General features: G+C 45.3%; 1 protein-coding gene across 1 annotated transcript in view; it reads left to right on the top strand.

The window, feature by feature from the left end:
- Nucleotides 1–14,845, top strand: part of ITIH5 (inter-alpha-trypsin inhibitor heavy chain 5) — a 106,256-nt gene extending 91,411 nt beyond the window's left edge. The window contains 5 exon segments of the mRNA NM_001131327.1: nt 635–1,194; nt 4,428–4,481; nt 7,840–7,956; nt 11,036–11,413; nt 13,893–14,845. Of these exon segments, the coding sequence (NP_001124799.1) occupies nt 635–1,194; nt 4,428–4,481; nt 7,840–7,956; nt 11,036–11,413; nt 13,893–14,194 (1,411 nt within the window). The 3' untranslated portion in view covers nt 14,195–14,845.
- Nucleotides 14,846–15,566: the final 721 nt, after the last annotated feature.

Genomic DNA, 15,566 nt, shown 5'->3' with positions numbered 1-15,566 from the left:
CAAGAAAAGCAAATGCAAGCAAATGTTATACACACAAACTCATGCAAGTCAGGTTTCTGAAGTAGAATGTGCTGCTTAAAGCACATCTGGAATTTGTATTTGGTTCTAAGAAAAAGGTTTTTAAGAGGCCCTTTAAGAAACGTAAGTGTACACAAAGGAAATTTACCAAGACTGGTGAGGGAATCTTGAAATTGTATCACAGGAAGAATAGTTCATGAAACTGGGGATTGACTGGGCTTAAAGGAATGCACAGCATTGGTTTTTAAGCATCCAAATGTCTGTTGAAATGGATTACACTAATTCTGTATTGTTCCAGAGGCAAAACTGAAACCAGTGGGTGGAAATTTCAGGGAGGAAGATTTTAATCTACTATAAGCAGGTTTTTTCTCATCATGAGAGTGGTTGAAAAACAGCTCAGAAGCTGCGTGAGAGAATGCGTTCCCTCTCACCAATGGTGTTCAACCTGCTGCCTAGTGACCTCCTGGCAGAAATATTGTGTGGGGCACCATGTTGGACTCGATCGCTTCTAAAATCAGACGCATCCTCCTGAGAGTCTGCAGTTTCCTTTAGGACTGTCCTGCCTGCTGTCAGAGCAGGGCCCTGATCTCCCTCTCGCCCTGTGCTTCCACCACAGGTTCTACGATGAAATCAGAACCCCGCTCCTCTCTGACATCCGCATCGATTATCCCCCCAGCTCAGTGGTGCAGGCCACCAAGACCCTGTTCCCCAACTACTTCAACGGCTCGGAGATCATCATCGCGGGGAAGCTGGTGGACAGGAAGCTGGATCACCTGCATGTGGAGGTCACCGCCAGCAACAGTAAGAAATTCGTCATCCTGAAGACGGATGTGCCTGTGGGGCCTCAGAAGGCAGGGAAAGATGTCACAGGAAGCCCCAGGCCTGGAGGCGATGGAGAGAGGGACCCCAACCACATCGAGCGTCTCTGGAGCTACCTCACCACAAAGGAGCTACTGAGCTCCTGGCTGCAAAGTGACGATGAGCCGGAGAAGGAGCGGCTGCGGCAGCAGGCCCAGGCCCTGGCCGTGAGCTACCGCTTCCTCACTCCCTTCACCTCCATGAAGCTGAGGGGGCCAGTCCCGCGCACAGACGGCCTGGAGGAGGCCCACGGCATGTCGGCTGCCATGGGACCCGAACCGGTGGTACAGAGTGTGCGAGGAGCTGGCACGCAGCCAGGTACGAGGCACCTGTGCCAGCCAGGTGTGGGGTACGTGGGCCTGAGATACCACTCACCTCCTCCACAGGAAGCCCCAGCAGGAAGCTGTGTTATTCCATCTTGCTATAATACTTATAAACAATAACCCAGACCGGGTATAGTAGCTCACACCTGTAATCCCAGCACTTTGGGAGGCTGAGGTGGGATCCCTTGAGGCCATGAGTTCAATACCAGCTTGGGCAACACAGAGAGACCCTGTCTCTAGAAAAGAAAAAAAAATTAACTATCTATGTATGGTGGAATGCCCGTAGTCTCAGCTACTCAGGAGGCTGGGGAAGGAGGATCACTGGAGCCCAGGAGTTTGAGGCTGCAGTGAGCCATGATCGTACCACTGCTCTCCAACCTGGGTGACAGAGCAAGACCCCGTCTCTAAAAAAACAACCAACCAAAAAGCAGTAACACTATATACAGCTCATAGTCTTCAGAGAGTATTGTAGACTGTTGTACGTGCATTGCTATACACTGTGGCTGTCTAGAGAAATGAGAAAAAGGTGGCATTTGGTTCAGAAATGTTGCCTAGTGAGGTCAGTCCATCAAGAAACCATCAATAAACTGAGTGCTTGCCAGGTTTCAGGCATGGGTGGAAGCACTGAACTGAACATACCAGTGCCCATTTTTCAGTGCCTTTCTATATTTTCAAGCACTTCAGAGTTATGTAGTATAATTTAATTGTGTGCTTGATTTTATTTCCCCGAGAGCATGTGGGAAGGACCAAGGTACGGATTCTTGCAAGAATCCAGTCTTTCCATGTCAGTCTCTGAGAATCTGAACAGAAGCAGGCACGGTCAATCCCGGTGCCATTCTGCTAGGGGGATGAGTAGAGGCAAGAACAAGAGAAAGGAAACACAGTGAAACGAAAGCGGTGCATTGTATTCCTGGCAGATCTGCTTGTGGAAAATCACGTTTCATATGCATCACATTTTTACTGGGCTCCTGTCAAGTTCTGCCTCCTCGGAGAGGAAACTGAGGTTGATCAGGCCCTACTCCACACCCCACCAATGCTGTCCCATTTATTCCTCACACTCTAAAGTCTTAAAAGGACCTGGGTGTGGAGAAAGCATGCAGTTAGGATTCACCAACCCTCCTGACCAGCTGTGAGGCCTGAGGCAGGTTTCTCAACCTCTCTGAGCTTCCATTCCCACTCCCCAGCCCTGAACATGGAGATAATCATAATTTCCCTGCAGGGCTGTTGTAAGGACTAAATACTAAATATGGAATGCCATGGGCACACAGTGAGTTTTGCACAAATGTCAGACACGCCTTCCGTGGAGGCACGGAATACCATAAATGTATTGAAGGGTTTGGACCCTGATAGCGAGGTTGCAATTGACATGGCTATTTCAGAAAGCGTGGAGCTTGTCTTGGCAAAACTTACACAATTTTTGTTGTGATTAAAAGCATGTGGCAGGATGCTATCACTTTCTACTTATGAGATCCATGCCACATCCAGGAAAAGTGGCTTTCTGAATAAGATCTTGATGCTAGGTCATCAGCACAAATATCCACAGCTTCAGGAGAGATTGGATCCAGACGATACAAGACTCAGGGGGCCAGAAAGACAGAGGAGAAGATAACCAACTGACTACTCAAAAGGGCTTTTTTTTGAGACAGAGTCTCGCTTTTTTGCCCAGGCTGGAGTTCAGTGGCGCTATCTCGGCTCACTGCAAGCTCTGCCTCCCAGGTTCATGCCATTCTCCTGCCTCAGCCTCCCAAGTAGCTGGGACTACAGGCGCCCGCCACCACGCCCAGCTAATTTTTTGTATTTTTAGTAGAGACGGGGTTTCACCGTGTTAGCCAGGGTGGTCTTGATCTCCTGACCTCGTGATCTGCCCACCTGGGCCTCCCAAAGTGCTGGGATTACAGGCGTGAGCCACTGCGCCCGGCCGGATTTTTTTTTTTTTTTTTTTTAACGAAGATTCTTCCTTAAAGCTCTGATGGTTTTTAAATTTAAATTTTAATTTTTTTGAGAGTTGGTGGCAGCTGCCACTCCTCAAAGCAGTCATCCAGTCATCCAACCTCTTTCCTGGCTAATCTACATTCTGCCCAGATCACGCTGGTCAAGACCAGTATTGAGAAGGGGGTGCTTCAAGAACATTTAGGTACCTCACTCTTTAATTTCTACGAGCAGTAAAAACCAGAGAAGAGGAACACAATGTTGCCTAGTACTAACAATTTGACAAAAGATATTGATTTTATTTATAGATATTAATTACTTTTAGGTTATTCTTTCATTGACTATTTATTCAAAGCACCAGTACTTTGAAATACAAAGTGTTTCAAAATCTTCTGCTTTGTAAATTCCGCCGCACACATAGCTACAGATACTGGATTATAACTATACCTCTTTTTTTACATTGTTGTTTGTTTTTGTTTTTATTGTGAACATAAAATTTACCACCTCACCCATTTTTAAGCATACAATTCAATGCTGGTAAGTGATGTTAGGTATATTCACACGGTTGTGAAACAGATCTCTAGAACTTTTCCATCTTGCATGTCTGAAATGCCACAGGCCCACTGAACAACAGCTCATTTCTCCCTTATATCTCAAGTGTGATAAAATATTTTCCCCTATAATATACACAAAAATCACAGAAAAGAATAGTATCTAAATCATACAAGAATTAAAGAATTAATCCTACACACTTTACATTCCACTTGTGTAGTTTCTATTCTATTCTACTCTATTCTTTCTTTTTTTCCTTTTTTTTTTTTGAGACAGGGTCTCATTCTGTTAACCAGGCTGGAGTGCAGTAGTGCAGTCATAGGTCACTGCAGCCTTGAGCTCCTGGGCCCAAGTGATCCTCCCACCTCAGCCTCCCAAGTAGCTGGGACTACAGATGTGTGCCACTTTGTTGGGTTAATTTTATTTATTAATTTTTTTTGTAGAGACTGGGTCTCACTATATTTCCCAGGCTGGTCTCGAACTCCTGGGCACCAGTGATCCTCCCAGCTTGGCCTCCCGAAGCACTGGGATTATGGACATGAGCCACCATGCCTGGCTCTGCTTGCGTGTTTTGAGGCCAAGCTCCCTTTTTAAGACTGATGATGTTTTAAAGTTTTTTTGATTATTTAAGCTGTTACAAATGTACCTAAAAGCTGTGTTTTAGTCATGTCTCCTCTCTCCCTTTGTACTTCTCTCTTCATCTTCTTTAATGAATGACCATGATGTTCTCTTCCTTCTCCTTTTTAGGACCTTTGCTCGAGAAGCCATACCAGCCAAGAATTAAAATCTCTAAAACATCAGGTAAAGGAAAGGATGCGGTTGTGTGTGGATTGAGAGTATAAGAGATGTTTAAAAAGTGTAAAACCAGGCCAGGTGTGGTGGCTCACGCCTGTAATCCCAGCACTTTGGGAGGCCGAGGTGGGTGTATTGCTTGAGGTCAGGAGTTCAAGACCAGCCTGGCCAACGTGGTGAAACCTCGTCTCTACTAAAAATACAAAAGTTAGGCACGCATGGTGGCGGGGGCCTGTAGTCCCAGCTACTGGGGAGGCCGAGACAGGAGAATCGCTTGAACCTGGGAAGTTGAGGTTACAGTGAGCCAAGATTGCGCCATCGCACTCCAGCCTGGACTATAAGAGTGAAATTGCCTCAAAAAAAAAAAAAAAAAAAAAAAGTGTAAAACCAAGAATTCCTTGAAGCCAGTTGAAAATACCAGCTTATTCAGCAATGTATCAAGCCCACAGTGTAAGGCAGAGCCTGAGAACCACAGCTGTCATGAAACCATCCCATAAACACCGTGGAGATAGCACAGACCCCAGGAAGCCTGACAGGAAACCCGATGAGGCTGCAGTGAGCTATATTGCACCACCCAATAGATGGGTGGCAGAGGCACATTCTGACCCTTATTGAGTTTAGAAGACATTTGTTTTAGAGATCTGGAGCATGCATCCTTCCAGCCTCTGCTATCATAAACATAAAATGGTGCTACCAAAATAAAAATGTCTGGTGTGACAGGCAGGCTTTGTTTTTGTTTTCATTTTTTTCAGTTCGTGGCTTCAGAAGGGAAGAACAGATTTTTTCAAATGTCATGAAATTTCCTTTTGACAGCATCCTGGGACTATAATAAAAATTCAGAGGGAAGAACAACCTATGACTGGGTTTTGTTCTGCTGTGTCCAGGTCATCCTCTGGAAGTCTTGATTGTTGCCTTTCTGCTGCTGTGCTGTACGTGCAAGTTCCTAAAGCCAGGGACATCCCAGAGATTAGCTGTGGATATAGAGTCTGCACAGTCTGCGGGAGACAGAATGTAATTCCTTTGAACACACACATAGGCTTTATGGAATGCCAGAAAAGCTTCCTCTTGGATGCTGCCTGGAGTAATGACTTTTTGACCCTCCCCTCTTTTTTGGAGCAAGCACTATCTTTCCTTGTAAAGAGATTTGGATGATTTGAATAGAAATGGTGTGGTATGTGCACATAGAAACTCTCAGAAAACTGTCAGATGAGCTAGACAGTTGTCCTCTATCCCCATGGGTCCCGCGTCCCAAGGATCGAACCAACAGCAGATCGAAAGTATGTGAAAAAGGAATTACATCTGTATTGAATGTGTACGGACTTTTTTTCTTGTCTTGGTTCCTTAAACAATGTAGTGTGACAACTATTTACATCGCATCTCCTTTGCATTAGTTATAAGTAAACTAGAGATGATTTAAAGTGTATGGAAAGGCTGCGTGCAGTGGCTAACACCTGTAATCCCAGCACTTTGAGAGGCCGAGGCAGGTGGATCACCTGAGGTCAGGAGTTCAAGACCAGCCTGGCCAACATGGTGAAACCCCATCTCTACTAAAAATACAATAATTAGCTGGGCGTGGTGGTGCACGCCTATAATCCCAGCTACTCAGGAGGCTGAGGCAGGAGAATCGCTTGAACCCAGGAGGCAGAGATTGCAGTGAGCCGAGATTGCACCACTGCACTCCAGCCTGGGTGACAGAGTGAACCTCCGTCTGAAAAACAAAATAAATAAATAAAAATAAATTAAAAATAAAGTGTATGGAAGGCTGTGCGAAGGTTATATACAGATACTACACTATTGTATGTCATGGACCTGAGTACGCATGGATTTTAGTATCTGTGGGGGTCCTGGAACTAATCCCCCATGGACACCAAGAGACAGCTGTGTGCGTGCCTGAAAAATGCCAGCAATGTAGATGAGAACTTTGATCTCCTCTGGGGGTCAGTTTTTCCCCATCAGCAAAAGACCAGCACCTTGAATTTCTTCATATGTTGCAATTTTCAGGGAAGTTGAGGCACTTCCCAGGGAGAGCAGCCAGATCCTCTCAAGGGCCCTTGTCAGGGATGCTGGGGCAGAAAGGGTTTCTCAGCAGTGAATGCAGGGATGTTAGTTTGCTGCAGCATAAAGAGTGGATTCTGCCTGGGCCCTGCCTTCACCCTGCACAGCATGCACGCAGACATGTCCACGTGCACAGAAAGCAGAGGGGCATTCAAGAAACAAGTTGTAGGCCGGTGCAGTGGCTCACGCCTGAAATCCCAGCACTTTGGGAGGCTGAGATGGGTGGAATGCTTGAGCCCAGGAGTCTGAGGCCAGCCTGGGCAACATAGTGAGACCCTGTCCCTACAAAAAATAAAAAAATTAGCCCGGCATGGTGGCATGTGCCTGTAGTCCCAGCTACTCAGGAGGCTGAGGTGGGAGGACCATTTGAGCCCAGGAGTTTGAGGCTGCAGTGAGCTATGATTGCACCACTGTGTTCCAGCCTGGTCAACAGAGTGGGACCTGACTCAAAAAAAAAAAAAATAAATAAAATAAAATAAACAAATTGCACTTGGATTATAAATTAGAGAGAAGGTAAATCTCCAATCTGTTAAGAGAATTGATACAGATTCTCAAGAAATCTTTTGTCTGTGTAATAAAAGGCAAGGCTGTTCACCTTTAACAGAGGTGAAAATGAGGAGAACAGATAAGAACTGTCAGCTGAACTTTGCGGTCTCATCTGTGGACAGAAATTTCAGAGCAGTAAAGTCGGTGTGACCCAAAGGAGGGGTTTCCGCCAGCACCCTGACTGTGTGCCTGGCCGCCTACTCACTTTTTGCTTCCCTTGCCTCTGCATCTAAGCTGGGCATGGCTCTCAGTGCCTGCGTGCAGGGGTGGCATACAGCTGATGCTGCGAATGAGCCTGGGGTAGCCCATGGCTTCCTGGGAGAAGAAGCGCCATAGATCTCCCGTCATAGGGAGGAAAGTCCTCTGCATCTGTGCCATTAAAGGAGAAAGCAAATAGCAAGGGATGTCCCCCTGGGAAATGGAAGCATGGGGACTGAGTACCAGTTGAAGGCGTGTGGGGATCTCTCCTTCTCCTCTCACCTCTCAAAGCTTAGTTGTCTATACTGAGTTTAGGTGTGATGAAAGGAGCATTATATTGGAATTTAGAAGACCCGAAGTCAAATGTTTACTGCGAACTCACTGGGTAATTTTGGGGAGTTGTTTCCCTCCCACTCATCTTCCACATCTGGAAGTTGAGGACACCTCCTTCCAGTATCGTTTTCAGGATTCAATAAAATCATTCATGAGAAAATAGAGTAACACCTACACAAGGAAGGTACTCAATAAGTGTGTTTCTTTTTCTCTCCTTTTTCTTCTGCTCTGGCAGTGGATGGTGATCCCCACTTTGTTGTGGATTTCCCCCTGAGCAAACTCACCGTGTGCTTCAACATTGATGGGCAGCCTGGGGACATCCTCAGGCTGGTCTCTGATCACATGGACTCTGGTAAGTTCTACCTTCCACTGCAGCATCTGGGCAAGGACCAGGTAGGTATTGCATCCCCCTGTGTTCTTCAGATGGATGTCCAGTGATCTAAGGGCCATCTTATAGACACTCAGTGAGTATTGTCAGTGGTTAAGGGAAGCGGACTGCGCTCCTGGACTTATGCGTCCGACTCTCTGCTTTATGACAAGTGCCGTGTGGCCTTGGGCGCATGCCTTGGGAGTTGTTTCCTTTGTAAAATGGAGATAGGGACACTCTCTTGGCCTCACAGAGCTAATATAAAGTGGATCAAATGAAACTGGTTATGAAGTTGTTTTGTAAATGCTCAAGTGCTTTAGAAATTCACTGTGTAGGCTGGGCGCAGTGGCTCATGCCTGTAATCCCAGCACTTTGGGAGGCCGAGGCGGGTGGATCATCGGAGGTCAGGAGTTCAAGACCAGCTTGGCCAACATGGTGAAACCCTATCTCTACTAAAGTTACAAAAAAATTAGCCAGGCATGGTGGTGGGCACCTGAAATCCCAGCTACTCGGGAGGCTGAGGCAGGAGAATCGCTTGAACTTGGGAGGCAGAGGTTGCAGTGTGCTGAGATCATGCCACTGCACTCCAGCCTGCGTGAAAAGAGCGAGACTCTATCTCAAAAAAAAAAAAAAAAAAGAAAATCCAAGATATATTATTGTGTATTATTGTCATAGTGTCTATCCATTCAAAAGCTGTGATGCCAGGGAGACCAGGGTTCTAAACTCATGTCAGTTTCTTGATGACTTAGATGGGATGTCAGATGTTAATCCAAAGCTCTGTCTGTGTGCCGTGAACGTGTATGGACAAAGGGGCTCTCTGGACCCTGTTGGTCTGTAGAGGGCCTGGGTGAAAGAGATTAGCACAGAGAAAGCTTCTCAAGTTCAATGCAGGTAACAAACCATGTCCAGCTCTGTGAGGACAAGCTTTGGAGTGGCACCCTGGCACTTCTCACTGCTGAGAACGTGCCTTGGAATGTTGGGTTGCACAGGGTCCCCTAGCAGGTGACATGTGTGATGCAATTATGTAGAGTTTGATCCTGGGGTTCCTTCAACACATTGTTTTCTTGTGGGACTTTATAGCCTCAGAGCTAAATCTCTACTGTTTCTTATTTCAAAGGGCTCAGGAGCAAGATAGGGGCCTAACTGTATATGTCCTTGGAAATACCTCCTATTCTAGGAGCAGTTCCCATGGTTTCTGTCTTCCGCGAGATGTCCGTGATGGGAACTCAGCCTGAAAATGCTTAAAACATTGAGGTTGGAAGAGCATAGGCTCTTCTCGTGCTGGGATTTCTCCTCTCCCCAGACCCCTTGCCCCAGAGAAGGCCCTTTTTTCCTTGAATGTCTAAGAAGTTTTATTGGGAAGATTATTGGGAAGATTATCCTCAAAGCAGAGAAAACAAGAGTTAATTATATAGCAATCTTTTCTTATTGCAAATTGCTGCTTTGCCTGAGAGCAAAACACATTTAACATGCATCACCGAATTCAGCCCCAAACATCTCAAGTGCAATTGCCATCTGTTTGCTATTCAGCCAGACAGCACGGAACCCTGGGGCCTGGTTCACAGGCCTTGCTCAAGTGCAGAAAAGCCCCAGTGATGTTCATAATGATTAAGAAAAAAAAGGAGTTCTATTTGACAGCAGTTTACAACTTACACAAATGCTACCTTCTGGGATCCTCACAAAAATTCTGTTAGGTTTTACATCTGTCCATCCATTTTACAGATAAGGAAATTGAGGCAGAGTTTTTGGTTTTTTGAGATGTAGTTTCACTCTGTTGCCTAGGCTGCAGTGAAGTGGCACCATCTCAGCTCACTGCAATCTCCACCTCCTGGGTTCAAGTGATTTTCCTGCCTCAGCTTCCCTAGAAACTGGGATTACAGGTTTTTTTTTTTTTTTTTGACTTGTCTAAGGACGAACACCTAAGTGGAAGAACTTGAGTTTTTGGACAAAAACCAAACCAAACCAAACAAAAAACAACAACTAAGTTTGCATTCTCCCACACTGCTCAGTGGCATCATAAGATGTCTGAGCAAACTATCGCAAGGACAGAAAACCAAACACCGCATGTTCTCACTCATAGGTGGGAATTGAACAATGAGAACACTTGGACACAGGGTGGGGAACATCACATACCAGGGCCTGTCGTGGGGTTGGGGGCTGGGGGCGGGATAGCATGAGGAGATATACCTAATGTAAATGATGAGTTAATGGGTGCAGCACACCAACAGGGCACATGTATACATATGTAACAAACCCGCACGTTGGGCACATGTATCCTAAAACTTAAAGTATAATAATAATAATAATAATTAATAATAATAAGAGATGTCTGAATTAGGATCAGAAGCCTCTGGTAGATACAAAATACATATTAGGGTCATACAAGAGTTCTTATCACTACAGCCACACTGGAAGGAAACCAGATGAACATGATAAGCTATGCGTAGATGCACAAATACTTAGCTTCATGCCTTCTTCTACGGTATCTTGACCCAAACCTACATCCTCCCTCCCCATCCCAACATACTATCCCAACATCCCAGACAACAGTAAAAAATCCACACATAACTTTATGCATTCCCTCATTCGCTCACTCACTTGGTAACCACTGAGTGGCCTCTGTGTGTAAGTCAGACATGTTTTTGGTACTAGAGATACAAAGATAAGCCCAAAGGAGGAGGGAAATTCTAACTTGATGCGTTGGGCAGGGATAGATTTTCTTTTCTTCTTCTTCTTCTTTTTTTTTGTGAGATAGGATCTCACTCTGTAGCCCAGGATGGACTGCAGTGGTGCAATCACAGATCACTGCAGCCTTGAACTCCTGGCCTCAAGGGAACTCCTGGGCTCAAGTGAACTCGCTGGGACTACAGGCTTGCACCACTATGCTCAGCTAATTTTTTATTTTTAGTAGAGACGGGGTCTCTCTGTGTTGCCCAGGCTGGTCTTGAACTCCTGGGCTCAGGCAATCCACCTGCCCTGGCCTTCCAAGTGCTGGGATTACAGGCGTGAGCCACCACTCCTGGCCAGATTTTCTAACCTTGTTCTTTTCCCCTTGGCCTTTGAGGTGTGACAGTGAACGGAGAGTTAATTGGGGCACCCGCCCCTCCAAACGGTCACAAGAAACAGCGCACTTACTTCCGCACTATCACCATCCTTATCAACAAGCCAGAGAGATCTTATCTCGAGATCACACCGAGCAGAGTCATCTTGGATGGTGGGGACAGGCTGGTGCTCCCCTGCAACCAGAGTGTGGTGGTGGGGAGCCGGGGGCTGGAGGTATCCGTGTCTGCCAACGCCAATGTCACCGTCACCATCCAGGGCTCCATAGCCTTTGTCATCCTCATCCACCTCTACAAAAAGCCGGCACCCTTCCAGCGACACCACCTGGGTTTCTACATTGCCAACAGCGAAGGCCTTTCCAGCAACTGCCACGGATTGCTAGGTAGGAAGCTGCGCTCTCCTCATGCTGGGTATAGAGGACAGAATTACATTTCCCAAGCAAACCTGATGTTGCCAACACCTTTAGTTTGATTGAGAAATTCAATAGGAATGTGGTTTTTATTGTATATACAGTCCGCATATGTATGTATGTATGTATGTGTGTGCATATATATATACAGTCTATACATATATACATATACATAATGTATTATATATTATACATATATGTATATATGTATTGTATATATAGTCTGTATGTATGCATATATATGTATACGCAGACTGCATATGTGTATATATATAGTCTCTATATAAGTACATAATATATATATTATATATACAGTCTGTATATGTATGTGTGTATATAGTCTGTATATGTATGTATGTATATATATACAGTCTATACATACATACATATACATAATGTATTATATATTATAAATATATTATACATGTATATATGTATTATATATACAGTCTGTGTATGTATGTATATTTGTATACACAGACTGATATGTATGTATATATACAGTCCATATATACACACATATACATAATATATATATCAGTCTGTATATGTACGTATGTATGTGTGTATATATATATACACAGTCTGTATGTATATATATGTATGTATACTGTCTGTGTATGTGTGTATGATATGTGTGTATATATACACACAGTCTGTGTATGTATACCATCTGTGTATGTATGTATGGTGTGTGTGTATATATATATATACACACAGTCTGTATATGTATGTATGTGTGTGTGTATACATATACAGTTTGTGTATGTTGTGTATGTATGTGTATATGTATGTATGTATACAGTCTGTGTATGTATGGTGTTTGTGTGTGTATATATATATACACACACAGTCTGTATATACGTGTGTGTGTACACATATACAGTCTGTGTATGTATGTACATATTATATATATTCACACACACACACACACACACACACACACACACAGAGTCATGCCTTACTTAATAACAGGGATACATTCTAATGGTCGTTAGGTGATTTGGTCGTTATGTGACCATCTAGAATATCCTTACACAAACCTCTCTAGATAGTGTCGCCTACTACCCACCCAGTTAGGCTATGTGGTGTCTCCTATTGCTCCCGGGCTGCAAACCTGTACAGCATGTGACTGCATGGACTATTGCAGGCAACTGCAACACGATGATAAGTATTTGTTCATCTAAACATATCTAGTCATAGAAAATGTACACTAAAAATATGCTATTCTAATCTTATGGGAGCACCATCATATTTTCAGTCCATCATTGATTAAAATGTCATGATGTGGTGCATGACTGTATATGTAACATGAAAATTACATATGTAATATGAAAATTAGATTACATGTATGTAATATGAAAATTAGATTACTATATGTGTAATATGAAAATTAGATTACTATATACGTAATATGAAAATTAGATTACTATATACGTAATATGAAAATTAGATTACTATATATGTAATATGAAAATTAGATTACTATAGATGTAATATGAAAATTAGATTACTATAGATGTAATATGAACATTAGATTACTACCTATGTAATATGAACATTAGATTTCTTCCTGGGCTTTGTGAGCTAGGAATGGGCTTTATAAACCAGTAGTTCTCTTTAGCCTTCCGGGAAAATGAACGAGGAATTGAAATGTAGTCACCTGAGGGTCCAGTTCCTTTGTTCTCAGCAAGAATACACAGACATGAGGCAGCCCTGCCCAGTGCCCAGCCCGAGCGACACCCCCACCAGGGGAGGCACCCATGTGGCCGTGCACAGCAGGTGGGCCATTCTACCCAGCTTTCTCCAACATGTAATTTCACGTGGGCCCCTTGCCCAAAAACAAAGAGCAAGCCATTGTCAGGGCTCAGTTTAGTTGGCAGGATTTCCTGGCTCTTGAGCTGGCCATGTTTCGTGGGGCCTGGCGGCCCAGCATGAGCTCCCCTTGTAGACACAGCTCTTTATTCCTGTGGCCTAAAGCAGTGCTGCCATCTGACCAGGAGAGTCCTGAGGACGAGGGTCAGAGAGCAGCTGAGCTGACTGCTTTCCACCCCCACCCAGCACAGACCTGAGACGGATAGAAAGGAGGTGGGCCTGTGACTGGGAAGAGGACAGAGGGAAGATGGAACACTACTTCCCTCTTTATATGCCCCGTCCTGTCCTCTGGACTCAGTAGGAGACCGTGGTTATCGCTATGTGTATGTTACGCAACTTTCTAGTGTTAGCAGCTGGGAAGCTTCCAGCAGTCATGGGTAAATCCCACAGTGTGGATAAATCCTCAGCTCTCTCCACCCTGCCCCCCAGAACACATGTTCTTCCATGACACCAGGAGAGTCCAGTCTCGGGCTGTGGCCAATTGTAAGCCTTTCTGCCACTGATAGCTCTGAAGTTGGATTTCAGCATGAGGTTTCTGCATTTGACTGAGACCTGATGCTTTTCTTTGTCCTCCCAGGTCAGTTCCTGAACCAGGATGCCAGACTCACAGAAGACCCTGCAGGGCCCAGCCAGAACCTCACTCACTCTCTGCTCCTTCAGGTGGGAGAGGGGCCTGAGGCCGTCCTAACAGTGAAAGGCCGCCAAGTCCCAGTGGTCTGGAAGCAAAGGAAGATTTACAACGGGGAAGAGCAGATAGACTGCTGGTTTGCCAGGAACAACGCCGCCAAACTGATTGACGGGGAGTACAAGGATTACCTGGCATCCCATCCATTTGACACAGGGATGACACTTGGCCGGGGAATGTCCAGGGAGCTCTGAAGCTGGCAGCATTAATGATGCAAGTGCATGAAGGAGAGTGATGTGGGGAGGCCGTGGGGCAGCTCTTTTCATGGCTTGTACATGCCTCAGCTCCTGGCAATTAGCTGGACTCCATGACCCACCCCTGGTGCAGCGTAGATCCGACGTCTGTCTGGGCGAAGGGTAGGGGTCGGTAGGGGCGGGAAGCCTGAGTGCAAATGTCATTTCCCTCTACTGCCTCTTCCTGCCTCTACCCACCCTGCCGACATCCACGGAGGGGACAAGGGTCACAGCTAAATGCAACAAAGTCTGTATCTTGTCCCAACCTGCTTTTCTGTTCTGTTAGCATATCATAAAATAAGCCTTTCTGGTGAAGGAAGGTTGCTAGGAAACTTTTTTTCTTGGTAGAAATGGCCAAGTTTAGGCACTCTGCTTTTTGCCTTACACTAATGCTTAGAAAGCTGTCTTTTCAGTGGTGTTGTAGCCCCCAGATGTGTGGCCAACCTCTGCTGCAAAGGAATCTCTCACTGAGTCCAGGCCACCAGTCAGGCAAATAGCCCATACATTTGATCGTTGTAAACTATGAAGTCTTTTATTGCAAGAGGTTTTTCTTCTGCTGTGGTATCTTGCCCTTAAAAATTAGTTTTCATTAAAAAGAAATTTGATTGAAAATAGAAACATCTACAGCTCAGATACTGATCTCTTTCTAATGGGCTTTGTAAACCACTTCACTTTGCTAATGGCTATTCTCCAGTTTGTTCCAATAAGCTAAGGGCATTTCATGCACAGGACAACTCCATGTGGTTGATTTTACCGGCATGTCTTGGTGACAAAGAATCGGCCAAGTGAATGATGCATCTTTTACTTGGAGCTCTCCAGCCTTTGTCATAGTTCCCAGACCTTTTTTCCTTGTGGTCCTCCAGGAGGTGATCAATTACATGTGCACAGTGCTAGGATGGGAGGCAGAGCCGGCTCAGAGCAGGTCCACCAGCCCACCTATAGCAGGAAGCGTGTCGGTGCTTAGAAAATCTAGGACTTCCAGCTTCCCTCATGTCAGATAGAAAAAAAGTTAGGAAACCAGCTCGTGAACAGGGGCTTTGGTTCCAAAACTTGGACAAACCTGATGCCTTAAGGAAAAGGTTAAGATCAGAGGGGGCTTCCAGAGTCAATGAACGTCACCCTTCAGCAGACGGATACTGGGAGCGCTTGGGCGAAACAGCAGAGAAAGAAAGGCTGTGGTCAGGGAAGTGGAATGTTTCGATGCAGGCCAGAGTTCAAGGCTCTGGGGCTGGCCTCACAAGAGGCTTCTTCCATGGGGCTTGACACCAGAGCAGCCCCCGCGTGAAATGAGAAGCCATGCTTAGCACTGGGAGGGAAACCTGAGTTAAGAAAA

This window comes from Pongo abelii, chromosome 8 (genome assembly GCF_028885655.2).
Source record: "Pongo abelii isolate AG06213 chromosome 8, NHGRI_mPonAbe1-v2.0_pri, whole genome shotgun sequence".
Lineage (NCBI taxonomy): Eukaryota > Metazoa > Chordata > Mammalia > Primates > Hominidae > Pongo > Pongo abelii.
This window is presented reverse-complemented; position numbering and strand designations above follow the sequence as displayed.